The 27,162-nt window shown below is 48.3% G+C and overlaps 1 protein-coding gene across 2 annotated transcripts; it reads left to right on the forward strand.

Annotated features, from left to right (window-relative positions):
* Positions 1-1,204: 1,204 nt before the first annotated feature.
* ncapg2 (non-SMC condensin II complex, subunit G2) lies at positions 1,205-26,711 on the forward strand. Of its 2 annotated transcripts, none has more exons than XM_035412534.1 (28): positions 1,205-1,292; positions 1,818-1,925; positions 2,658-2,849; positions 4,746-4,860; positions 5,558-5,715; positions 6,400-6,534; positions 6,898-6,992; positions 7,486-7,555; positions 7,795-7,881; positions 8,273-8,365; positions 8,760-8,885; positions 9,075-9,254; positions 9,477-9,629; positions 10,687-10,909; positions 12,854-12,957; positions 14,050-14,223; positions 14,631-14,701; positions 14,787-14,940; positions 15,388-15,564; positions 18,480-18,596; positions 19,117-19,257; positions 21,419-21,518; positions 22,960-23,150; positions 23,768-23,911; positions 24,059-24,162; positions 24,656-24,756; positions 24,973-25,075; positions 26,512-26,711. In XM_035412534.1, the coding sequence occupies exons 2-28, from the start codon at positions 1,848-1,850 to the stop codon at positions 26,561-26,563; spliced, it is 3,438 nt and encodes a 1,145-aa protein (XP_035268425.1). In that variant the 5' UTR covers positions 1,205-1,292; positions 1,818-1,847; the 3' UTR covers positions 26,564-26,711. The 2 variants fall into 2 exon arrangements, with proteins under 2 accessions (XP_035268425.1, XP_035268426.1); XM_035412535.1 differs by having other exon boundaries at positions 15,391-15,564.
* The last annotated feature ends 451 nt before the right edge of the window (positions 26,712-27,162 follow it).

The following is a 27,162-nucleotide window of genomic DNA, read 5'->3' on the forward strand; positions in this document are numbered from 1 at the left end:
TATTTATCTTGTGCCTTAAACACAATATTAAAAGATGTAAATGTCTGAAATTTTAATTATTATGCATAAAGACGTTTCCTTGTTTGAGAATGTTTCCTCACAGATTTTAAATAATAAAGAGCCATTGCTCTTTGTGCTACCCTGGCTTTGTGGAGTTATTACAGGCATGTCACGTCTTAAACCTTGAAGAAGACGCCAAATTATTTAATATTCACGTGAATATTTAGGATATACAGGTTATTAATCAGGCAATATGATATTAACTCAGTGGTCATTTAAAGGTTGTTATTGATTTTGTTATTATTACTTAAAAGTTTATGGTTTGTGATTCTTTTGAATTTTTCACTCACAATGAACCAATGGATCGATGGTTCAGGTACTGCAGGTGAGAATTTTGACGAAGCTTCATTAAAAATAACTCTTCTGTACAATAGAAAGTCGCACTGGTCTCACAAATCGAATACTGTGACGTTGGGATGGACCCACAAATATAATAAACTATTAATTTATATAAAACAAAGTGCATAAAATCGAAGAATTGAAATATTCAATTTAGCTTCAACCATAAATTGTTACGTTGACATATAATGTTACGTTTTTGTTTAAATTCATTCTAACCAGAGTGTTAATTGCTATGCTTAATAGCAAAACTAAATCAGCGCGCGGTTTATCCTACGATGGAACTGAGATTGAGGCTCATGTCACACTTTCATCATGAATGCTCAGTGTCTATGATCATGCTTGTAACTGTAAAGTCACCATCACTACGGAACTGAATGTTAGCAAGGTAGATTACTTAACCTGCGTTGCTTCAGTATGTCCAGCTGTATAATTGGATACAATGTAAATGCTATGTAAAATGTTGTATAAATCGCCCTGGATGCTAAATGTCTAATGTAACGTAAAGGTAGCGTTGCTCGAATTTAGGTTCATCGTTAGCGTGGTGTCCTGTCGCCATCTGGTGGACATTAATCGCCAACAAACGAGTTCTATCCAAATGTCCGACAATCACGAAAATAATATATTTAATATTGCTAGAAACAACTGTAGTTCACACGCAAAAGTGGAGTCAATTTCAGAGACTTTTAAAAGGGTTTGCGTTCACCTTTTTGGTTGGTTTTGAATGGGTGGGTTCTCTTGCATTCCACCCTGATTCCACCTCATCTTCGTGCACGAGCGAAGAATGAGCGAGAACGTGCACGTACGCTCGCTTACGTAGTCTAGTCAAAGAAGTTCAATTTTGCGCGGGCTAACGTTACCAGCTGTATGTGTCAAACCAGAACTGTCTTAGGGTAAGTGTAAAATAAATGCCGGATAATTGTGCATGTTTTTTCGAATATTATAATTGGCTGGTTATCATAGGAAAGTTTTATTTTAGTTGGATAAATCTAGCGTCCATGGTGGGGAACTGGCACTGTTGGGAAAGTTTTGAAAGTTGTTTTGATTTTGCGCCGTGGATTTGAAACCGTGGCTAGCTAGCTAACGAGGATTGCTAGTCACACTAGCGTTAACTAGACTAGTTAACTTCATCAATAAAACCAGCACAATAACGTTAATTGAATTTCGCTATAGTGACTTTAGTAACGTGACATTTTGGTTAACGCTACCTAACGTTAATTCATAAGGATTTTGTGATCTTCAAGGAAGCTAGACTAACAGGTTACTAACCGTATTCTTGTTTATGGTTAATGTTAGCTGCTGTAGTAAAAATGGATAACAACTAGCTAACTTATAACTCGCATTTCCATTGTTATACATTTTTGAGTTACACACAATAGCTTATTTCTGTTTCGTTCTTTGTGTTTCATCGGTACCAGCACCTTTAAGACATTGTCAGCGAGCTGAAAATGCATAAGCGAGAAGCGTTTCTACGGTCTGTCAGAAAAGAAAATGTACTGGAGTTCCTGAACTTTATCCAACTACATGTAAGTAACGTTGACGCTGGTATTGCTATAGCTAAATTGCTCATTTCATAGCTAATCAGCTAGCCTGGCAAGTGCTGTTTTTTTTTTGTTTTTTTTAAGTGTAGCTGGATAATAACGTGGGTGGTCAACTGACAATACCTCTCATTACATATTGCAAACCTCGGTATAACGGTGAATGTCATTAACTGGATTATTGCATTCTAGATTTTCCTACACCTTGTTCTAACGAGTGCTAAGGAATATATTATTTGTGCTGATTCTTTGGGAGTTTTGTATGCACATTTTGTTCATTAAAACCTGGACAACATATTGCTTATACTTAAGTCCAGCAGTCTTGGTCTGGATCTCCATGGCTGTCTTGAACTTTTGATTGTTGTGGTTATGTCTCAAATGCTGACGCTACCGTGATGTCACACAGTGCCGATGTGTGACACCCAATGATCTGTATATAGTTCAGTGGTGACACCAGATTCTCAGACACTGGCATAACGCACTTCCTCCCTCCCCAGATCTATACCAACGTAGGTCTCCTATAAAAATGTATTTTGTCCTATAAAACAATACATGTGCCACGTTTCGTTTTTCCACTACTAAATGATATAACAATATTCTTTAATCCCTCTTGGAAAATTTGGTGTCACTGTACTTAACGTGCCTGTCCAATTTCCTGCTTCTCACATGCAGACTTAAAAATAGGTTCTTTAAAAACTCTGCTTATCTCCTGCTGTCCAGAAGGACAATGCAGACCCTTTTGACTTGGAGGAGGTGCTGCAGGAGCTGCCGAAGGGCCAGAGGGAGGCGCTGTGGGAGAGACTGACCAGGCTCCTGGTGGACACGCTCGCAGCGTTCCCCATGGAGCACTGGAACAATGGCATGGAGAACGACAGTGAGGACGAAATGGAAGTGGAGGAGTCTGCTGACCTGGTGAGGTTGCCACGCACACACACACACACACACACACACACACACACACACTCATACACGCATGCACTCACACACACTCACGCATTCACATGCACACACACTCACATGCATTCACGTGCACACAGGCACTCACACACACTTACACGCATTCACATGCACACAGGCACTCACACACGCACACACACACAGGCACTCACATGCACATGCATGCACTCGCGCGCACACACACACTCATACACGCATGTACACACACACCCACAATCACACTCGAACACACTGACACGCACTCACAGGCACTCACGCGCACACACACTCATACACGCATGCACACGCACACATACACACACTCACACGCGCTCACATGCGCGCGCGCACACACACTCACTCATACATGCACACACACATACACTCACACACACACACACACACACACATTCACTCATTCATGCACACACGCGAACACACACACACATGCACACAGACGCACTCACACGCACGCACTCACGTGCATACATGCACACACACATGCATACACTCACATGCGCACACACACACACATACACGCACATGCACGCACGCATGCATGCACACATACGCACTCATACACGCACTCACATACTCACACACATGCACCTACACAAAAACACTCTCACATACACACACATACTCACACACGCACAATATACACTCACTGGTCACTTTATTAGGTGCACCTATCTAGTACTGGGTAGAACCCCCTTTTGCCTCCAGAACAGCCAGAATTCTTCACAGCATGGATTCAACAAGGTGCTGGAAACATTCCTAAGGGATTTTGGTCCATGCTGACTTTATAGTATCACACTGTTCCTGCTGATTTTTCGGCCACACATGCATGCTGCAAACCTCCCATTCCACCTCATCCCAATGATGGTATATTGGATTGTGATCTGTGGACTGTGCACGCTTTTGGAAATGCTAAAGTCACTGTCATATTCGTGGAACCAGCTTTACATGACGTGTGGTTGGTGACATGCCTTATTGTCCTGCCGGAAGTGTCTATTTGAATAAGGTTAGACTGTGGCCATTTAGGGATGAACATGGTCAGCAACAGTGCTTAGGTACTCTGGCATTCAAATGATGCTCAGGTGGTATTAAGGGGTCTACTGTGTGCTGAGAAACATTCCCCACACCATTATATTGCCACCACAAATCTTCAGTCCAGTTTTGGTGATCACACGCGCTCTATAGCCTCATCTTCCTGTTCTTGGCTGACAGGAGCCCGGCATGGTCTTCTGCTGCTGTAGCCCAACCGCTTCAAGGTTCAACGTGTTGTGCGTTTAAAGATGTCGTTCTGCACACCACTGTTACAAAAAAGCTGTTATTTGAGCATTTGTGGCCTTTCTGTTCAAACAAGTCTGCCCATTCTCCTGGGACCTCTCTCATTAACAAGTTTTCAGCCGCAGAATTGCTGCCTGCTGAAAGTTTTTTGTTTATCGCACTATTCTCTGTAAAAAAAATAAAATAAAAAGTCCCAGGAGGGCAGCTGTTTGTGAGACATTGGAACCACCATGTCTGGCACCAACAGGCATACAATGGTCAGAGTCGCTTAGATAATGTATCTTGCCCATTCTAATATTTGGTTCAACAAAAAAAGCATGACTTATTCTCTGAAACTATGTACAGTAAAGCGTGAAATAGGGAGCCGTTAGGCATGACTTTATCCTGTGGAAAGTGGCTTCGTAGAATGATTTCCGTACTTCAAACTTAAATTGTCTTGAATGTGTATTATCACTGATGCGTGATTTCATTCTCATTGGCTTTTAAAAACAATTGCTAGATATTGTGACGTGTTTTTTATTTTTGATTAATTTTTTAATGATGCCTTTAATCCAATTGAGGCGTTCTCTGCCTGTCCAGAAACAAACTATGGCGGTTGTTGCGGGGGTGACTGCAGTGGCTACTGCCTCTGTAGCTGTGATCCAGGAGGACGACACTTACGGTGTGCTGCTGGAATGCGCCAACATATTAAACGGTGAGTGGGGTCATGTATTTAAACAGAAACAGGTTAAGCGTGTGGATGTGCTGGCTTTTGGTTACATTACAGGCATTTAGCAGACGCTCTTATCCAGAGCGACTTACACAACTTTTACATGGCATTTTTTACATTGTATCCATTTATACAGCTGGATATATACTGAAGCAATTTCGGTTAAGTACCTTGCTCAAGGGTACAACGGCAGTGTCCTACCCGGGAATCAAACCTGCGACCTTTCGGTTACAAGCCCAGTTCCTTACCCACTGTGCTACACTCCGTCCGTCCGTTTTAGGGTTAGTAACGGGATTTAGGGTTAGTAACAGGGTTAGTGTTTGTAACAGGACGGAGTGTGGCACAGTGGGTAAGGAACTGCGCTTGTAACCGAAAGGTCGCAGGTTCGATTCCCGGGTAAGGACACTGCCGTTGTACCCTTGAGCAAGGTACTTAACCTGCATTGCTTCAGTATATATCCAGCTGTACAAATGGATACAATGTAAAGTGCTATGTAAAAAGTTGTGTAAGTCGCTCTGGATAAGAGCGTCTGCTAAATGCCTGTAATGTAATGTAATGTAATGTAACAGATTTTGGGGGGTTAGTAATGGTTTTGGGGTTAGTAACGTGTTTAGGGGGTTAGTAATAGTTTTGCGGGGTTAGTAATGGTTTTAGTGTTAGTAACGGGCTTGTGTTCCTGCAGGTATTCTGAGCGGCCTGCCAGCCTCGGAGGTGCTGGTGCAGCAGGGGGTCCAGCAGCTGTGTGAGGCCTGGTGGGTGAAGGGGCTGGAGGGGCGGGAGGAGCTGGGCAGGACGGCCTTTCTGCTTTGCCTGGAGAAGAGCCTCATGCTCAACAAGCCGGTAATGGAGCGCTCACCACTGCTCTTGACTGGCCTGTGTGGCTTTCAGCTCGAAATGAAAACTCATTTACTTCTGCAAGGAGGCATTTAACTTCAGCTGAACACAGGGAAATCGCACATGTTGCTCTCGATGCCAGGGGCTTGTGTCAGGGGACTTTGCATAATATTACACGGGTGCCGGTTCACCCTTAAAATTAAACTGCATGAGAGTCTTTGAATTACTAAAATGTCTTGATCCAACAATGACAGATTTTTACAGTATCTTTTTGAAGATTTGATTAGTCTAACAATAAGGCCTTCAGTCTTGTTGATAAGTGTCTAATTTATTTATTCTGATTCAGATTCACTACGGCATTTGCTTTTACTATTTTTGATATTCCTAAAATATTTTAAAGTAGAACCTTAGCTGGGTCCCTCTTGTTTCCAAAAGAGTCCACGTCAAGCTTTTGCTAACATTTTTACTAGCAGAAATATTTGCTTATTTGCAGCCTCTGATATCCTAGTTGCTGGTAGAAGGATTTTCATCCTTGTGAGTGCGGTGTAGTTGCAGTCTGTGAGGAATGTTGCTTCCTGGTGTGAGCGGACGCTGTTCTGCAGAGGGAGGATGTTAAACAGGCGGACGCTGCAGAGCGCTCTGGCGGGTCTGTGCGGTGTGTAATGTCCGCCCCCCTCTCCGGTCCCCCAGTGGGCTGAGATGCAGAGGCTGTGGAGCCTGCACGAGGTGCTGCTCACGCTGGACTTTGAGGCGGAGGACAGTAGAGAGGTGGCGGACCTGCTGCTGCAGTGCTTCCTCAGCGTGGCCCACATCCGCCGTGAGGAGGTGAGCCGAGCCCCCCGTCACCCCCGCCTGCAGCGCTGCGCCCCCTGCTGGGCCATTGGCTCGGTGCGCTCTCTCTCTCTCTTCCAGGGATTGCTCATTATCTGTTCAGTCTTTCGCTTTCTCTCCATCTCTCTCCCTCTCTCCCTGGGATCACTCACTATCTGTTCAGTCTTTCGCTCTCTCTCCATCCCTCTCCCTCTCTCACTCTCCCTGGGATCACTCACTATCTGTTCAGTCTTTCACTCTCTCTCCATCTCTCTCCCTCTCTCCCTGGGATCACTCACTATCTGTTCAGTCTTACGCTCTCTGTCGTCTCACTCCCTGTGTTTACCGTCTCTCTCTCTCTCGTGTCTGCTCTCACAGGGAAGGCGTTTTCTAACCTTCCTGTTCAGCTGGGATGTGAAATTCATCGGCATGATTCACGGGACGATTAAAAACCAGCTGCAGTTCTTTCCCAAGTGAGTGTCTGCCTGAGTGTGCGAACGCCATCACATCTCCTAAACTCACTGTCGTGTGGGATACTTCAGTGACTAGCCACACGCACACCTGAGCAGCAGAAACAGGAGAGCTTCACTGTCAGTGAAGAGTTTCTGTTTTCTTGTGCTTGTTTCATTTGCACATTTAAGCTGGCTAATCTTTGTTGGTGGTTTAGTGACTGGGGCCTGTAAATTCATGTTGTGGTCTTCAGGAGCTTCACTAACTTGCATCTTCACTAACTTGCAGATTGTAAATATTCCTTGCCAGCTAAAACATAAACCCAACTTCTCAAGTTAAGATTTGTTCATTGGCTTATTTTCAGTGTTTATTGTTTCATAAATCCTGAGTGAAGTCCATTAATGCAATGCATCTTCTGCTTTGATGGAATTAAAGGGTTTGATATTTTACATTGTTCGCTCACCGTTTTGTCGCATGTGGATTAGCCTGAGTGCATATCGTCTCTGTTTGTTGTAGGGTCATCACAGATCATGTGGCTGAGATATATTTCAGAGCGTGGAAGAAGGCCTCTGACTTGTTCCTTCAGGTATATTTACAGGTTTTAACCCAAACTACAGTTTGCTATGTTACCCTGCACTATGGCTGCATGTTATTACACTGGCCTGCACCCTCTCCCCTTTATAAGATAGGCCTGAAAAACACACATTAAAGCAACGATGTGTCCAGTCTGTGCTAACCCTGTTAGCGACACATGTTCCTGATTGCCGTGTGGTTTTATATAATATAAAATGGTGGGGCGTTTTTGTTCATCTTGTTTTGCTGTAGGAGATTGAGACGACCTGCATCCAGGACTTCATGCAGTATGCAGTTCTCTTGTACAGGAATACCCCCGTCCATGGCAAAGTGAGACAGGTAGTACAGCTAAAGTCAATGCTGCAGGTACACGCAGCAGCCTGTGATGATGCACGCAGTGAGCTCTACACCACTGCCAGAGCCGTCTCCTGTGTGTTCTCATCTGCCTGCTTTAATGGCTGATGCTGAATATTACCCACCATTCCTGCGAGTGAGAGAGAGAGAGCGTCATCGCCCCTGCAGAACGGTGGAGATTCAGCAGCCGCTGTATCGCTGGATACAGAGCACTCTGAGCGTTCGCACGTCTGTAATGCAGAGCTGAGGTGCTGCTGGTGTGAGGTACTGAAGGTGGAGGTCGCGTGAGGCCAGAGCTGTGTGCTTCTGGCGCAGCGTCTGAAGCTGGGTTTTCCGCGTTAATGATGTGAATGTGCACTTCTGTCCCCCTGTCCAGATTCTGAGCTACTTTCACAAGCAGAAGCTTCGGCAGGGTGTGGACGAGATGCTGCACAGGCTCTACAAACCCATTCTGTGGAGAGGCCTGAAGGTACAGCATGGCTATGGCTTTCTAACTGAGCTCCTGGGAAGCGCGTTCCACAGAACTGCTAAATTACGTTGCAGAGTGAAAAGAACTGCTGAAGAAGTTTGGCCCCTGAATGTCTTCCAGTGGGTGTACATATAGGGCTCCAGACCGCCCACTCTCATCTCTGCACACTCTAGACGCGGGTCTGTTTTCCAGTACAGTGCCAGTGGTTCAAACACCGTGGCCTGAGCGACATATTTTTGGCTTTCTGACTTGAAAGCGAATTCAACTTCATGCTCTTGATGAAAACCGCTGAGCAGTTTTTGACAGCGTTGACAAACGCAACGTGTAAAATGTGCAGGATTCGGCACCTTTTAGTGATGTGCGCTGATGGTCTGCTGACGTGTTGCCCACGCAGGCCGCTAACTCAGAGGTGCGCGCCAACGCGGCCCTGCTCTTCACCGAGGCCTTCCCCGTGCAGGACCCCAGCCTCAGCAGCGAGATGATGGACAGCGCCATCCAGAGACAGCTGGACACACTGTTTGTGAGTTACTGCCTTCCCCACAAGTGCTGCTGGTTAACTCGAATAGTAAGAAAGGACTTTCTGTTTCCTGCTGTCTGCTGTTAAAGTGTGACCGTTGAGAATAATGTGTCATGTAATGTTTGCAAAGCTCGCGAGGAGCTGGAGTTTTGGCGTTTGTTGTTGAAGATTTTGGGTTTTTGTGCTGAACAGTCTCTTCTGGAAGACCCCCAGCCGTTGGTTCGCTCCACAGCGGTCCTGGGCGTCTGCAAAATCCTGGCAAAGTACTGGGAGGTGATCCCTCCCACCATCCTGACGGACTTCCTGAAGAGGCTGGTGCTGGAGCTGGCGGCGGACGTGAACTCGGCAGACGTGCGGTGCTCCGTGTTCAAGGTAAAGCCGCGGCGCTCTGTGACCCGATCTGGGTTAGACTGACGGCCTCCAGCGATTACGGGAGGGCCTCAGGTCTAAGAATGCGATTCGTTCCCATTCTCACGCCTTGCGCAATTCAGAGGCTCGGCAGAGCGCGTTGGAGGTTTGGGGAAAATGCTACGGTTGGCTAAAAAAAGAGCCCGCCGCTCACAGCCGCGTGACCCTGCTGTGATTGCCTCTCAGTGCATGACGATCATCCTGGACAACAACATGTGCCACCCCTTGCTGGAGCAGCTTCTCCCGGCGCTGAAGAACAGCCTGCACGACCACTCGGAGAAGGTGCGCGTGGCCTTCGTGGACCTGCTGCTCAAGATCAAAGCCGTCCGGGCGGCCAAGGTGAGCCCGCGTCGCGGCGGGGCCCGTGCCCGTCTGAGCGCGCAGTGAGAACGGGTGGGAATAAAGGAACCTGGCTTAGCTGGACTCATCCCTGGAGAACACGGGGACCTCGTCAGCGTCTCTGCATGACGGGCGACGGAAGGCACGTGCTTTACTGAGCGTTTAAAGAGGAAGCGTGCTTACGGTCAGCCGCTTACTCCTGATAGTTGCGGATGACCTTTTTTAAGATTAATGACGAGCCATTTCTGCCCTCCTCACATCACCCCCTGGTGCTGAGAGTTTGAGTACCCCCCCCCGAACATCCATCCGTAAGCAGTGCTTCTGCCCACCTCTGCAGTGTGCTCGAACCCTTCACCTCCGGGGCAGACCTGGAGGCGGCCCAAACCGACATTCAAAATGTCAGGTCCATCATTTCACAACTTATCTCTTATGGCATTTCATTTCTTCTTTTCTCTTTACCGTGGGCCTCATCAGCAGCTGGGGTACAGCAGACAGGCAGTGCACTCAAAAACACTTTCGCCCAGGCGATAATGAAAGGGCTGATGTCTTCTGAAGGAGGCCGTTGATTGCATTTTGTTGCATATTAATGCAGAGAGGGTTGCCCCTTGTGTCATGAAGTGGGAATACATTTAAACTCCAGGGTCTCTGCAGCCTTGATTGTGCTCGAATTTTTTAATGTGGATAATACAAGGTTGCGAAAGCGCATTGTGCTAGAATGTTCTTTTCCCTTAGATCTATCCATCCTAATACATTGAAAATGCAATGACGTATGGTGCCATTAGCATTCTGTTTTCCAAGGCATGCGAGCTCGCTGATAAACTGTTAGCACGATTGTAAATCATGTATTAATGTCCTGTTAACATTTTATCCTAGGCCATTATAAAGTAATTAATTCACAAATAAGGTCACTGTAAACTTTTTTAAAATTCAGTGATGTCCTTGATGCCCTTTAATTATGCGTTAGAATTACTGTACCGACCTCAACGAACGGTGTGCGGCGACGTGGGCCTCCCTGTGACGTGACGTGTGCTGCATACACCGTTCTGCTCCCTTCCAGTTTTGGAAAGTGTGCTCTATGGAGCATCTCCTGGCCCGGCTGGCGATCGACTCGAACCCCGTCTCCAAGCGCATCACCAGCCTCCTTTTCAACTCCTTCTTCCCCGTCAACCAATCGGAAGAGGTGTGGTGCGAGCGGTGTGTGACGCTCATTCAGATGAACCCCACGGCAGCCAGGAAGTTTTACCAGCATGCGCACGCCTACACGGCCCCGACCAACATAGGTGAGCTCCTCCCAGCAAGCTAAAGTGCCTACACAGCCCCGACCAACATAGGTGAGCTCCTCCCACCAAGCTAAAGTGCCTACACAGCCCCGACCAACATAGGTGAGCTCCTCCCAGCAAGCTAAAGTGCCTACACAGCCCCGACCAACATAGGTGAGCTCCTCCCAGCAGACTAAAGTGCCTACACAGCCCTGACCAACATAGGTGAGCTCCTCCCAGCAAGCTGAAGTGCCTACACAGCCCTGACCAACATAGGTGAGCTCCTCCCACCAAGCTAAAGTGCCTACACAGCCCCGCCCAACATAGGTGAGCTCCTCCCAGAAGACTAAAGTGCCTACACAGCCCCGACCAACATAGGTGAGCTCCTCCCAGCAGACTAAAGTGCCTACACAGCCCCGACCAACATAGGTGAGCTCCTCCCAGCAAGCTAAAGTGCCTACACAGCCCCAACCAACATAGGTGAGCTCCTCCCACCAAGCTAAAGTGCCTACACAGCCCCGCCCAACATAGGTGAGCTCCTCCCAGAAGACTAAAGTGCCTACACAGCCCCGACCAACATAGGTGAGCTCCTCCCAGCAGACTAAAGTGCCTACACAGCCCCGTCCAACATAGGTGAGCTCCTCCCAGCAGACTAAAGTGCCTACACAGCCCCGACCAACATAGGTGAGCTCCTCCCAGCAGACTAAAGTGCCTACACAGCCCCGACCAACATAGGTGAGCTCCTCCCACCAAGCTAAAGGGCCTACACAGCCCCGACCAACATAGGTGAGCTCCTCCCACCAAGCTAAAGTGCCTACACAGCCCCGCCCAACATAGGTGAGCTCCTCCCAGCAAGCTAAAGTGCCTACACAGCCCCGACCAACATAGGTGAGCTCCTCCCACCAAGCTAAAGTACCTACACAGCCCTGACCAACATAGGTGAGCTCCTCCCACCAAGCTAAAGTGCCTACACAGCCCCGACCAACATAGGTGAGCTCCTCCCACCAAGCTAAAGTGCCTACACAGCCCCGACCAACATAGGTGAGCTCCTCCCACCAAGCTAAAGGGCCTACACAGCCCCACCCAACATAGGTGAGCTCCTCCCACCAAGCTGAAGTGCCTACACAGCCCCGCCCAACATAGGTGAGCTCCTCCCAGCAAGCTAAAGTGCCTACACGGCCCCGCCCAACATAGGTGAGCTCCTCCCACCAAGCTAAAGTGCCTACACAGCCCCGACCAACATAGGTGAGCTCCTCCCACCAAGCTAAAGTGCCTACACAGCCCCGCCCAACATAGGTGAGCTCCTCCCACCAAGCTAAAGTACCTACACAGCCCCGCCCAACATAGATGAGCTCCTCCCACCAAGCTAAAGTGCCTACACAGCCCCGACCAACATAGGTGAGCTCCTCCCACCAAGCTAAAGTGCCTACACAGCCCCGACCAACATAGGTGAGCTCCTCCCAGCAAGCTGAAGTGCCTACACAGCCCCGCCCAACATAGGTGAGCTCCTCCCACCAAGCTAAAGTACCTACACAGCCCTGACCAACATAGGTGAGCTCCTCCCAGCAGACTGAAGAAAGCCTCGCAGTGTCATGTGTGATGCACGTCACATTCTGTGTCTCGTCCTGTTTTATGTTTCTAAATCGCTGTCCTAAATCGTTTTTGGCATAGGAGTAATTCATTCTTTCTTGCAAGTCAGATATGCTTAAAGTACCTAATCTAAATATTCGCCCTAATCTGGTTTGATGTTGCACTTAGAAGGTAACTGAGAATAAAGGGGTTTCTTCTCTTTGAACTGTAGCCATCAGACACTGACTGGGAGGACAGGTACACAGTCTGCCGTAGTACAGGTTTAAAGGGCACTACTGTACAGCATCAGGACTTTCAGTAATCTCCATCTATGATCAACGCTGGTCTCCCGCGCAGTAGGTGTGGCCGCTTGTTTAATGTGCCTTGTCATCGCAGCCAAGCTGATGTTGACGATCCGGCGCTGCCTCAACGCCTGCATTCAGAGGAACGGGCAGGAGGACCTGAACGAGACTGAGAGCAGCAACAAGGAGAACACCAGCGTGAGTCAGACCGCTGCTCGTGTGTCCGAATGCACTTCACTTACCCCACACCCCGAACGCCCCAAAACCATCTGACCATAAACACTTCATACTCGGAGGCGGCAGTTCAAAATGAGAACAGACGCTGGCGTTCGAGTGGGTCGTTTTTAAAGACACCCCCTGTTTGCTGCCTGTGAGGTCCATGTTATTATACACTCTGATTGGTGCTTTAGTGAGCTCCATGTTATCATACACTGTAGGGTGGGCAGTAGTTACTCTTTAACAGGTGAGAGCCCTGTGCTGCAGCTTAAGGATTCCTGGGGCCATATTCATAAAACCTTTCAGAGTAAGAGTGGTGTATTAGCACTGCAAGTAGAGTGTAAGGCTCCCGCCTGGACATATCTCCTAAATTACTATTTTATCATTACTTTAATTAAAAATATCGATTGGCAAAAGCAGGAGTTCAAATGATGTGTGAGCCATGCACTTTGAGTTGAATGTTAGCTTCTTTGTGCCTTTGATTAACTATATTGGGCAGGTACACTTGAACTAGCTTTTTTTTTTTTTTTAAACAGAGACACTGTAACATAGACACTTTACAGAGAAAACGGAAAAAAACAGGCATGAACCCCCTTAAAAAAACGAGCAAATGAGGTACAAAAAATTTCCCTGTGGGAAGAAAAACACTCAAAAGATTGTGGAAGTATCATGTAGAAATATGAGATGCCTGCCTATCTGTATTAATACTACTTTGAAGGCCGAACTGCCAAACACAGCAGAGAGATTGAAGTGTATTAGGTGTCTCCTCTGTATTTATAGCTGTCATTGATTTTTGTTTTTGTGTCTGATGTTTGTTTTGTGTCTGATGATTGTTTTTGTGTCTGATGTTTGTTTTTGTGTCTGATGTTTGTTTTGTGTCTGATGATTGTTTTTGTGTCTGATGTTTGTTTTTGTGTCTGATGATTGTTTTTGTGTCTGATGTTTGTTTTTGTGTCTGATGTTTGTTTTTGTGTCTGATGATTGTTTTGTGTCTGATGTTTGTTTTTGTGTCTGTTTGTTTTGTGTCTGATGTTTGTCTATTCTGCGTTTTTTGCCCGTTGGTCTTGCTCCCAGGTGCTGGAGGACATCCTCAGCCTGCAGGACACAGCCACCATGGCCAGCCTGCTGGAGGTGGTGGTCATACTCTGGAGGAGCATCCGCAGGTCCCTGGAGCTCAACCAGGAGGCCCTGCAGTACACAACCGCCAAGTTCGCGGGGGTGCTACCCGAGTACTTCCGTGTCTTTCAGGTACTAAGGAACCTCGGTCACGTTCCTGTGGGAGTGTGCGTGTTTAAGTTGGTGGACGGCAGAGTGGAGTGTAGGTCTGGGTGATATACCACAGTGATAGTTATCGGATGCAGTAACAATTATCGCCACCATCTGGTGTGTTGCCTTTCTTTTTTTTTTTTCTTTTTTTCTTTTCTTTAATTGTACCTCATGCAGTAGTAAACATCCAAACTTCAGAAGCTTTCAAATGCTTTTGGGGAGAAAATGTCACTACTGTTATCTGTTGGGTGTTGATAAGACCGCCAATTAGCAGCAAGACCATACTGCTTCCAAGTGATCATGTGATGTGCATTTCTCGATCACATGGACGCTGCCAGGCCTTGCTTCCAGCCTTAGCTGAGCGCTTGTTTGGTTTCTCATCTTCTCAGGAGGAGCGCTGCACCGTCCCTCTCATCCTCATTGCCTCCTTCATCCCCGCCGCCGCCGTCCCCACCTTCAGGTTGGTCCGGCTCCTCCGGCTCGTCGCCGCGCTGTGACGCTGGCCAGCAGGGGGCGCTGACGTGTCCTCTGTGTCTCTCCCACAGCTGCGGGGTGCTGTCGAAGCTGCGCAGGCTGGAGGCCGGGGCGGCCGCGTCCCAGTACAGCACGCTCATAGACTGCCTGTGCAGCTGGGGGCAGGTGTCCCACATCACCGAGGTCATCGGCGAGTGGCTGAGCGAGGGCCTGCCACGCAAAACGGTGCACCCCCTCCCCCCCCAGAAATGACCACCTATGCTGCTTTTCAGTCTTGCTGTCCTCTATGCTATCATTTATATTGTTGCTTAACCCAACCCCCCTCCCATTCAGAGCAACATTCAGCTTAGAACTTTAATGGCCTTCTTGCATTAACTAGATATTACTACATGGCTCATATCAAAATATATCAGGATACTATTAAAAAAAATGTATATATATATTTTAATTGGTGTTTTTTTTTATTTTTATGAAATCTTAATCCTTCATTCCTGGTGGAATCCCACCTACAGTTAAATGCAAAAGTATTTGCTCAGTGACACAAAAGCAGTGAATATGAGGTCAAAGTCCAGTGTGCCAACTTTAGTTTTAGGGAATCTACATCCATATCGGGGGATGAGTGTCGGAGTCGCGGCCCTAAATGTGAGCACGTGCGGTGCTGGGATCTCTCAGCAGGGGAAGAGGGACTCTGACCGCAGAGTCCGCATCCAGGAGACCGTGGATGCGAAGCCAGACCTGGGCCTGGAGTACCTGGAGTACCTGCTGACCAGCACCTCCAAACGGGACTGCCTCCTCGCCCTCAAGCAGACCCAGCTCAACCACCTGCTCAAGTCCCTCTCCTCCTGGAAGGTACCTCTCTCCCGGGTTCTTTTGAGGTCACAGGAACGTCAGCACAGGCTGGGCGGCGTTGGGCCGATGGGCATTGAGTAAACCAACAAGCGCCCGTCACTCTAGATGCTAATGCCGCCAGCCGTTAGCCCCATTCATCTATGAATGTAGCCCATAATCCACCGAGGAGCTTTGTTGCAGTGGAAATGAAAAGCCTGGCAGAGCTTGCTTACGGTGCATCAGAGGTAATGTTTCACATTAATACCTGCCAGGGAGGCGGCTGAAAAGTGGCCTCAGTGTTCTGCAGGGTTACATAAGCAATGAAACGCTGGGGGCGGGGGGAGGGGGGTGGGGGTGGGGGGGTATTTTTGCCTTTCCTGCGGGGCCTGGAACACAGAATGAGCGCATCTGAAAGCTTTAGTGCTCATGCCCTGCGCTCGTTCCCCTCTTTCTCAGTCTGCGCTCGTTCCCCACGCTCGTTCCCCTCTTTCTCAGTCTGCGCTCGTTCCCCTCTTTCTCAGTCCGCGCTCGTTCCCCTCTTTCTCAGTCTGCCCTCGTTCCCCTCTTTCTCAGTCTGCGCTCGTTCCCCTCTTTCTCAGTCCGCCCTCGTTCCCCTCTTTCTCAGTCTGCGCTCGTTCCCCTCTTTCTCAGTCTGCGCTCGTTCCCCTCTTTTTCAGTCCGCGCTCATTCCCCTCTTTCTCAGTCCGCCCTCGTTCCCCTCTTTTTCAGTCCGCGCTCGTTCCCCTCTTTCTCAGTCTGCGCTCGTTCCCCTCTTTCTCAGTCTGCGCTCGTTCCCCTCTTTCTCAGTCTGCGCTCGTTCCCCTCTTTCTCAGTCTGCGCTCGTCCCCCTCTTTCTCAGTCTGCGCTCGTTCCCCTCTTTCTCAGTCCGCGCTCGTTCCCCTCTTTCTCAGTCCGCCCTCGTTCCCCTCTTTTTCAGTCCGCGCTCATTCCCCTCTTTCTCAGTCTGCGCTCGTTCCCCTCTTTCTCAGTCTGCGCTCGTCCCCCTCTTTCTCAGTCCGCGCTCGTTCCCCTCTTTCTCAGTCCGCGCTCGTTCCCCTCTTTCTCAGTCTGCGCTCGTTCCCCTCTTTCTCAGTCTGCGCTCGTTCCCCTCTTTCTCAGTCTGCGCTCGTTCCCCTCTTCTCAGTCTGCGCTCGTTCCCCTCTTTCTCAGTCTGCGCTCGTTCCCCTCTTTCTCAGTCTGCCCTCGTTCCCCTCTTTCTCAGTCTGCCCTCGTTCCCCTCTTTCTCAGTCTGCGCTCGTTCCCCTCTTTCTCAGTCTGCGCTCGTTCCCCACGCTCGTTCCCCTCTTTCTCAGTCTGCGCTCGTTCCCCTCTTTCTCAGTCTGCGCTCGTTCCCCTCTTTCTCAGTCTGCACTCGTTCCCCTCTTTCTCAGTCCGCGCTCGTTCCCCTCTTTCTCAGTCTGCGCTCGTTCCCCTCTTTCTCAGTCTGCGCTCGTTCCCCTCTTTCTCAGTCCGCGCTCGTTCCCCTCTTTCTCAGTCTGCGCTCGTTCCCCTCTTTCTCAGTCCGCGCTCGTTCCCCTCTTTCTCAGTCTGCGCTCGTTCCCCTCTTTCTCAGTCCGCGCTCGTTCCCCTCTTTCTCAGTCTGCGCTCGTTCCCCTCTTTCTCAGTCTGCGCTCGTCCCCCTCTTTCTCAGTCTGCGCTCGTTCCCCTCTTTCTCAGTCTGCGCTCGTTCCCCTCTTTCTCAGTCTGCGCTCGTTCCCCTCTTTCTCAGTCCGCGCTCGTTCCCCTCTTTCTCAGTCTGCGCTCGTCCCCCTCTTTCTCAGTCTGCGCTCGTTCCCCTCTTTCTCAGTCTGCCCTCGTTCCCCTCTTTCTCAGTCCGCGCTCGTTCCCCTCTTTCTCAGTCTGCGCTCGTTCCCCTCTTTCTCAGTCCGCGCTCGTTCCCCTCTTTCTCAGTCTGCGCTCGTTCCCCTCTTTCTCAGTCTGCCCTCGTTCCCCTCTTTCTCAGTCTGCGCTCGTTCCCCTCTTTCTCAGTCTGCGCTCGTCCCCCTCTTTCTCAGTCTGCGCTCGTTCCCCTCTTTCTCAGTCTGCGCTCGTTCCCCTCTTTCTCAGTCTGCGCTCGTTCCCCTCTTTCTCAGTCTGCGCCCGTTCCCCTCTTTCTCAGTCCGCGCTCGTTCCCCTCTTTCTCATTCTGCGCTCGTTCCCCTCTTTCTCAGTCTGCGCTCGTCCCCCTCTTTCTCAGTCTGCGCCCGTTCCCCTCTTTCTCAGTCCGCGCTCGTTCCCCTCTTTCTCATTCTGCGCTCGTTCCCCTCTTTCTCAGTCTGCGCTCGTTCCCCTCTTTCTCAGTCCGCGCTCGTTCCCCTCTTTCTCAGTCTGCCCTCGTTCCCCTCTTTCTCAGTCCGCGCTCGTTCCCCTCTTTCAGTCTGCCCTCGTTCCCCTCTTTCTCAGTCTGCGCTCGTTCCCCTCTTTCTCAGTCTGCGCTCGTTCCCCTCTTTCTCAGTCTGCGCTCGTTCCCCTCTTTCTCAGTCTGCCCTCGTTCCCCTCTTTCTCAGTCTGCGCTCGTTCCCCTCTTTCTCAGTCTGCGCTCGTTCCCCACGCTCGTTCCCCTCTTTCTCAGTCTGCCCTCGTTCCCCTCTTTCTCAGTCTGCGCTCGTTCCCCTCTTTCTCAGTCTGCGCTCGTTCCCCACGCTCGTTCCCCTCTTTCTCAGTCTGCGCTCGTTCCCCACGCTCGTTCCCCTCTTTCTCAGTCTGCGCTCGTTCCACTCTTTCTCAGTCCGCGCTCGTTCCCCTCTTTCTCAGTCCGCCCTCGTTCCCCTCTTTCTCAGTCTGCGCTCGTTCCCCTCTTTCTCAGTCTGCGCTCGTTCCCCTCTTTCTCAGTCTGCGCTCGTTCCCCTCTTTCTCAGTCCGTGCTCGTTCCCCTCTTTCTCAGTCTTTACTCGTTCCCCTCTTTTTTAGTCTGCGCTCTTTCCCCTCGTTTTCAGTCCGCGCTCTACCTCTGCCTGAGCTCCTCGGACATCGCAGGCGGCCAGGCCCAGGCAGAGACCGCGCTGCGAGCGTTCAGCCTGCACGGTCGACTGAGCGCCCATCTCCAGCACAAGGTGAGCGCTCTCTCTCTTTTCCTCCAGTTCACACTTCTGTCCTTCAGTCTCTTTTTGTTTTGACCTTTCTCTGAACCTTTATTAGAGCCTCTTTTAAGTTTAAAGCACAACCAAGGATTTGCTGCTGGCACTGTACGCAAGCCCCCCTGAAAAGGAATTGTTTTTTGCAGTTAGAAGTTGAAAGTGTTGAGTCTAGTGGTGAGGTGAGTGTTTGCCTTTCCTCTTCTGTGGAATAGGGCTGGGTGATTACATATATCACAATGATAATTATCGAGCGAAATGATGGTCTTGACGACCGAGTGGTGTAGTGGCTTTCTTTTTGTCTTATTCTCTAATTATTCCTGATGCGGTAGTAAACAACCAAAGTTCAGAGGTCACGTGAAATGTTTCCAGGGAAAAACGTCACCACTGTTCTTAGCTGGGTGTGAACAGTTCACAACACGCTTTAGAAAGGAATTAAGAGAAGGGAGCAGTGGTCTGCACTGTAAGGGTCAGCAGTCTTTATTTCTCCCTTCTGTAGTTCTCGGAGGGCAGGGACTACTTCCTGGGCCTGGAGAACTCTGCAGCATGGGTGGCAGAGAGGGCCCTCCCCTTCATGGTCGCCCCTGACGACGGGAGCGTGTCCCAGCAGCAGCTGGCGCTGGCCAAGCGTGCCGTGGAGGTGAGTGCGTGGTGCAGGTGCCGCAGCCTGCGCACTAAATCTGGGGGTCACGGGTTCAAATCCCACCGGAGGCTCCCTTATTTTGTACCTTTTTAAGCAGAGCGTTTCATCACGCGTATGTTCACATCTTACTTTAGCATGAAAATGTCCACATTGCATATCTGACATTACAATACATCTGCATGTGCAGTACTGCATTCCTGCAGGATAAGGATGTGTTTTGAGCTGAATGAATTGTGATAAAGTTGTAACCAGCGCACGCTGGTTATGGACGTGCTTTGTGATGCTACGCTCGTGGGGACCTGTGGGATTGCTGCTGCAGTTGTGCAGTATTTGTTTTCTCTGCATTGTCCCTGGTGTGGCTGGAGCGCGCTGCGAGTGAGGCGTTCATTAATACCGTATGAGCCCGAGAGGGACACGCTCTCCAGGCTGCAGGTCTGCTGCGCTTGGTGTCTGTTATATAAATAGCCAGCAGGCTTTCAGCGTCTTCCCACTGGACATGGGAGAGCACATCAAAGAGACACAGGACCCGCGTTTAGATTCCCTTTCTCTACTGTCACACTGAAGCTGGCCCAGTGGACTCTCCTGAGGATCGGTCGCTCTGAAGCAAATGAGGCGGAAGCTGGCCCAGTGGTCTGTCTCCTGCAGATTTGACGCTCTGAAGCAAATGAGGCGGAAGCTGACTTGGTGGTCTGTCTCTCGAGGCTCCATCTCTCTGAAGCGAATGAGGCGGAAGCTGGCCCAGTGGACTGTCTCCTGCAGATTTGACGCTCTGAAGCAAATGAGGCGGAAGCTGACTTGGTGGTCTGTCTCTCGAGGCTCCATCTCTCTGAAGCGAATGAGGCGGAAGCTGGCCCAGTGGACTGTCTCCTGCAGATCTGACGCTCTGAAGCAGATGTGGAGGAAGCTGACTTGGTGATCTGTCTCTCAAGGCTCCATCTCTCTGAAGCCAATGAGGCGGAAGCTGGCCCAGTGGGCTGTCTCCTGAGGACCTGTCTCTCTGAAGCAAATGTAGAGGAAGCTGGCCCAGTGAACTGTCTCCTGAGGACCCGTCGCTCTGAAACCAATGTAGAGGAAGCTGACCCAGTGAACTGTCTCCTGTCGATCCATCTCTCTGAAGCGAATGAGGCGGAAGCTGGCCCAGTGGGCTGTCTCCTGAGGACCTGTCTCTCTGAAGCAAATGTAGAGGAAGCTGGCCCAGTGGTCTGTCTCCTGCAGATTTGACGCTCTGAAGCAGATGTGGAGGAAGCTGGCCCAGTGAACTGTCTCCTGAGGACCCGTCGCTCTGAAACCAATGTAGAGGAAGCTGACCCAGTGAACTGTCTCCTGTCGATCCATCTCTCTGAAGCGAATGAGGCAGAAGCTGGCCCAGTGGACTGTCTCCTGAGGACCCGTCGCTCTGAAACGAATGTAGAGGAAGCTGACCCAGTGAACTGTCTCCTGTCGATCCATCTCTCTAAAGCGAATGAGGCAGAAGCTGGCCCAGTGGTCTGTCTCTCGTGAACGATCGATGTTAAAAAGTGGCCATGCACTGATTTGGGCTTTAAAAATGTTAAGGTTTCCGTGCGGCTGTTACCCTTGTACAGTACGCCCCACTAGTGATTGATCATTGTTTTTAATAATAAGCATATGTAAGCATATGGTGTCTGTAAATTCCATGCCTCTTATAATACTCAGACCTCCCTGCATGCTGTCTCATTCCCTCCAGAGGAAAACCAGCGTATTTTACATTCTCAGCTGCTGCATGCAGTTTATTACACACCGAATCCCTGCATTACTTACCTCATGTCTGAAATATGAGTTTTTTTTTTTTTTTTGTTGATGGCATTTATGAAGGAGTAATGGAATGAATGCAAAATGTGTCGACTCGTCCACCATTTTGCATGCGAGCCACCCTGCTGTTTTTAATATCAGCATCCCCCGGGTCACATGCTCAGTTGTTAATGTGCTATTCTGTTGTTATTGTGGCCTTGGTAATACCCGATTCACAGTGCCAGTGGGGTGCCTGAATTGTAAGTGCACAGTCGGTGGTGAAGTAGACGGCAGATGAATTCTGGATTTTCTCCGTGCCGCTCGCTGTTGGCCGCTGCACTGTCCTCCGCTGGGACGCCCGGCTCTCAGGCTCTGGCTTTAATGCTGAATTGATGCTCTTTGTTTGCAGACGTGCCTGGCCGTGTGCAGAGACATGGTGATGGTGGGACTTGCGGACGAGGAGTTCAAAGGGCAGGTCCTTCACCTGTGTTCGGTGGTGCTGCTGTCAGGTGACTGTCTGGAGATCGCGGGATTGGTTACTCGTTCATGCTACTCGGACTGCTTCATTTGACTGTTTTTCACCGCCATGTTGAAAGTATACTGGTCTGGCACAATTCATCTGCAGTAAATGCAATGTTTGTTAGCTTTTTTTTAAAGGCTAAAATTGACATTCAATCATGGAAATGTGGTTTTAATAGAATATTTTCACTTTAATCTATAATTTTGTTAATGAAAAATCTATAAATTTGATATTTATACCTAAATGGAGAGGTTTTTTGTTTTTTCCATTTTTATTCTGGACGACTTGTGGCTTAAGTTACTGATATGAGCATTAACGTCACTTAAAATGGCTTTAATCATTTTGAAATATGTGAATCTTTTAAAATGGTGGAACGCCGCTCGCTGTAATGTGCAGATTTATCTGCTCGCCCGGCCCTCAGACGGGTGTGAGCGGTGCTTAAGATGGCAGCATGGAAGCACGGTGAAGCAGCGGACATGTTTGCACACCCCTGCTCTGAGCGTCCTGCTGCCCCTGGGCCCGTCCTGACTGCTACTGTACAATCTGGCCTTATTACCTCCTCCCCCCCCCCCCCCCAAGGTCTCAAAAGCTATAGTTTAAAATATCGCCGCCTCTCCCATCCGCAACAGTCATGTGACTGAGGCAGTGGCACTGGGAGGTCACTTTGCATTGTGTGTCATTCAGGTGGCATCAGATAACATATCCTCCCTTCCCATGGTGCACTGTGAGCTCACTGGCAATGAGTCGTCCCTTATGAAAATGAAATACGCTCTAATTGCTTTGAAGCAAAATGTATTATTTGCATATGGCAACCTTTCATAGTATTCGGACGAGTATAGAAATCATATAATGTTATTTTTAGACGTAATATTTTATTTAAAAATATAGTCTGGTCTGAAATCCATTTATCACTGCATTTTTCCACTTTTGTGTTTGTCTTGTGTGGTAGTGCAGTGCGTGTCTGTAAAGAACATGCTGTTGGTTCAATGGAAGGCTGGCATTGTAGTGCAGGGAGGCCTCTTTGTATGGCACATTAGTATACCCGTTAACACCAGTGCCGGCCCTCCTGCTGCCGCAAACTGCGAGCTCATTGGCTCAGTGCATGCCCCCTGCTGTAATAAACTGAGCTCATTGGCTCAATGCTGGCCCCCTGCTGTAATAAACTGAGCTCATTGGCTCAATGCTGGCCCCTTGCTGTAACAAACTGCGAGCTCATTGGCTCAATGCATGCCCCCTGCTGTAACGAACTGAGCTCATTGGCTCAATTCATGCCCCCTGCTGTAACAAACTGAGCTCATTGGCTCAATGCTGGCCCCCTGCTGTAACAGACTGAGCTCATTGGCTCAATGCTGGCCCCCTGCTGTAACAGACTGCGAGCTCATTGGCTGCGGGCCGTTGTTTAAAGGAAAGTTGTGTGCTCTGTCTTGCAGAGAAGGGCTACCAGTGCCTGCCACAGCTGCTGTCTGTGCTGAAGGAGGTGGCTGAAGACTGCCTGGCCCAGTCTGCCCAGACCCCGAGCGACCAGCTCAGCGTCCTCCTCAGCGTCGTCGCTAACGTCTTCCAGAAGGTTCTGGAGACCGTGGCGCGGACACTGCGCAAGCAGCCAGAAGAGGGCCTGCTGGTAAAGAAATGGGCTGAAGTGGGGGGGTCAGAGGTCATTTTGAAAGGCACAGGGTCTTGTGTAAACACACTGCCATGAATTGTGATGCCTTTTACTTGCACTCTCTATTGCAGTCACATGGTTTGTATTTAGGATGATGTAGGAGTCGATCATATTGTTTCCATACTGAATGAATGGGGGATAGTTTCCTCCTCTAAACTACATTAATCATCGCAGTTGTGTAAAAAACCTTTATATGTCAAATAAAGAAAATCTCAGGAACAGCTGGAAATGGTTTACTCATTTTATTCATTTACCAACAATAGTATAGTTCTTTTTTTTGTTTGTTTTTAAACCAGCATTTGTTGAGCTGTTCAGTTCTATTGTATTGTTTTATGATATGATATTTACAGTACGCAGAGTTGGGTGTGAGTTTTCTGTGTGCGTATGACTGAAGTGACATGTTTTTACTTGACAGCCACAATAAGCAAAAAATTTGACCCAAATTGATTCATTTTTTGTAAATGGTAGTTAGTAGATCACCTCAATATTGCAGCTGTAGTGTTAAGATATGTATATCTGGTATAAGAAGCTGTACAGATCTGTTGTGTTGAATAAAGCTTTCTCTTCTGTTGTAGCTTTGCCATTCAACTATGGCAGTTCTGGGAGACTTCCTCAATGTCATCCAGGACTGGAAAACGGCCAATTCAGAGGCCATACACGGGGTCTTTTCAACACTCTTTGCTGCCGTCATTGTGGAAATACGGCACTCTTTTCGCAAGGTAAGGCCTGCGGCATCTGAAGTCTAAATTCCGTTTTCCCTACATTCGTACTATGCAAGTTTCATATTTCACGGTTTCACGTTTCAATCAGAGACTGCCTGCTTGTAGCGTCTGCGCGACAGGTCTCAGCTCGGATTCCTCTCGCAGGTCTCGTGTGCGGAGGAGGTGACGACACCGGAGACCGTCCAAGACCTCCCCCCGCTGTCCAGCAGCTTGCTGGCGGTCGTTCTCAAATCCCCCCAGGTCGCCAGGTAACAGCGGAATTCCGCAGCGCTCCGGCGTTCCGGGCGGCAGCGTGGCTAATTGCGTAGTGCGCTACGGGCTTTATCAGCAGGAGGCTGCGGGTTTGATTCCCAGACAGACCGTAGTGTCCTTGTGCGTGGTACTCAACTTTAACTGCTTCGGGAAATGTCTAGCTGAATAAATGGATAATGTGCTAAATATTGGCTCTCTGTGGTGCGTTATATAAGGACAGCTGCAAAGCTGTCTACATCAGGGTTGTTCATCCCTCTTCCTGGCAATCAGTCGTCCTTTAGGATTTCTCTCCATCCCTAACAAAGCACACCTCATGCAACAGCTAGAGATCTTGTTGAGCTACTAATTAGTAGAATCAGGTGTGCCAAATCAGGGTTGAAATGAAAACCTACAGGATGGTAGATCACCAGGTGCAGGGTTGGGCAGTCCCATTCTATATCATGTAAGATATTTTGCAGAACATTCATGACTGAGTAAATTCTGTCCCAGGTCATTTCTGGCTGAAATCAGTTCATCTGTGGAATCGGAAGCAATTGACGGAATAACTGGACTGGCTGCAATCTTGCACATTTTGGCAGTGGTGCGACAAAGTAAGTCAAAACTGGGCACGCTAAGCATTGGAAATGGTAACTGATTAATATGAAGAGCAGGTCTTCATTTCTAAAATACCGCTAATATATGTACAGAGAACGCTTCACTTTCTCAAATTATGACTTCCACTGTGAATGATTAAGAGACATTAAGTAAGTAAAAATGCATTTATTTTGGTGTGCACATAATTATTTGTACATGCTGTTTGTTTTTAGCAGGCAAATTGAAATCTGATCTGAAAAGCATAGCTGTGCCAATGCAGAGGCAGCTGCAGAAACACTACTCCATCACAGCTGAGGATAGCGGGAGTATTGAGCGGTAAACCACTCCCCGTTCCCTTATTCCATCATTACCTTATTCCTGATTCCCTTATTCCATTGTTCCCTTATTCCCAATTCCCTTATTCCATTATTCCGTTATTCTTTTTTCCATTATTCCCTTATTCCCTGTTCCCTTATTCCATTATTCCTGATTCCCTTATTTCTCGTTCTCGTATTCCCAGTCCCTTATTCCATTATTCACTTATTCCATTTTTCCATTATTCCCATTCCATTATTCTGTTATTCCCCATTTCCTTATTCCATTATTTTGTTATTCCCTTATTCCATTATTCCCCACTCCCTTATTCCATTATTCCCCATTCGCTTATTCCATTATTCCTTATTCCCTTATCCCCTGTTCCCTTATTCCCAATTCCCTTGTTCCATTGTTCCCTTATTCCATTATTCTGTTATTCCCTGTTCCCTTATTCCCCTATTCTCCATTCCATTATTCTCTTATTCACCCTACATTTATTTAGCACCCATGCACCTGGAAATGGAGTATACTGCAATATATTGAACATACACAAGTGCACATACACACACATACACACACATGCCACACGCCTTTTTAAAATAATTTCTTGAAGATGCACTACTGTAAAATATATAAGTCAGTGTTTGAATATATTGCAGTATATTCTACATGGGTATACTTGGCATTTCTGTAATGTGCACTACATGATCAAAAGTATGTGGACACCTGACATCTCATCCAGAATTATGGTCATTAATATGGAGTTTGTCCACCCTTTGCTGCTATAACAACCTCCACTCTTCTTGGAAGGCTTTATACTAGATGTAGGAGCATTGCTGCTGGGATTTGCTTCCATTGAGCCAAAAGAGCATTAGTGAGGTCCGGCATTGATTGGGTGATTAGGCCTGGCTTGCCGTTGGCCTTCCAGTTGATCCCAGAGGTGTTGGATGGGGTTGAGGTCAGGGCTCTGTGCAGGCCAGTCAAGTTCTCCCACACCGTTCTCGACAAAACCATTTCTATACAGACCTCCATGAAAAACAAGCCCCAGACCAAGGGGTGTCCAGATACTTTTGGTCATATAGTGTGTATTTGTTGCCATACATTTAAGTCAGTGTACCAATATATTGTGGTATAGTGTACATGGATGTACTTGGCATTTCTGTAGTGTACATGCAAGGTCATGCCTTGCTGCAGTAAATCCTCAGGCTGTTTTCAGTTGAGTTTCTTTCTCCATGCTGTGCTTTTCAGGTGTAATGTTCATTCTCAGCGTTGCTGTTACACTGGACTGGGCTGCTCTTTTGAGCCTTGTGGTTGAAACTAGTGGTTTGACTACTGCGGTTTCCATTTAAGGCCGTTGCTTGGCTTGAGTCTCCACTGGCCGCATTACGGCTGGCCTCTCTGGTGGAGCTTTGGGAATGCCACCGTTGTAACATCATGTGCTTTACCTTCTGTTGCAGAGTCATTTATGAGTCCGCTGTCAGGATGGTGAATGAGATTTTGATGCCGTGATGGGGGGGCGCCCCACACCCCTCGCACCTAGTGCCAGAGGAATGGAAATGTGTGGACCTGCGATCAATAAGTTATTTTGTGTACTTAACCAAATATATTTTGCCCAGACTGTATTAATACATTGAGAATAAAAAGGCCTGCATATGTTTGTTTGTTTCCCGCAGTTATTGCATTTAACTTTGGGCATGCACATGCACACACATACCGTGCCCTCCATAGAGTTTGGCTCTACTGCACAATTGTATATTTGTTATGAAACAATTATGTGGTTATAGTGTATTTTCTCAGCTTTTATTAAAGGGTATTTTTATACATGTTGGTTTCACCATGTAGAAATGACAGCACTTTTTATACATAAGTCCTTGTCCCCCCCCCCCCCCCCCCCCCCCATTTCAGGGCACCATTACAGAGGGCATTGTATATACAGTATGTGCATGCACAGTCCATAATTGGTTGTATGTGTATGCATTCAAATGCAATTAATTTGTAATTTTATAAGAATTAAAGTACATACGCCCTGGCTAATTAGTAGGTGAGATTTTCATTTTGAGAATTAAATCTGTGCGGAACATTGCTTAACTCATATGTCTAATGAAATG

The sequence above is a fragment of the Anguilla anguilla genome, chromosome 4, assembly GCF_013347855.1.
Source record: "Anguilla anguilla isolate fAngAng1 chromosome 4, fAngAng1.pri, whole genome shotgun sequence".
NCBI lineage: Eukaryota > Metazoa > Chordata > Actinopteri > Anguilliformes > Anguillidae > Anguilla > Anguilla anguilla.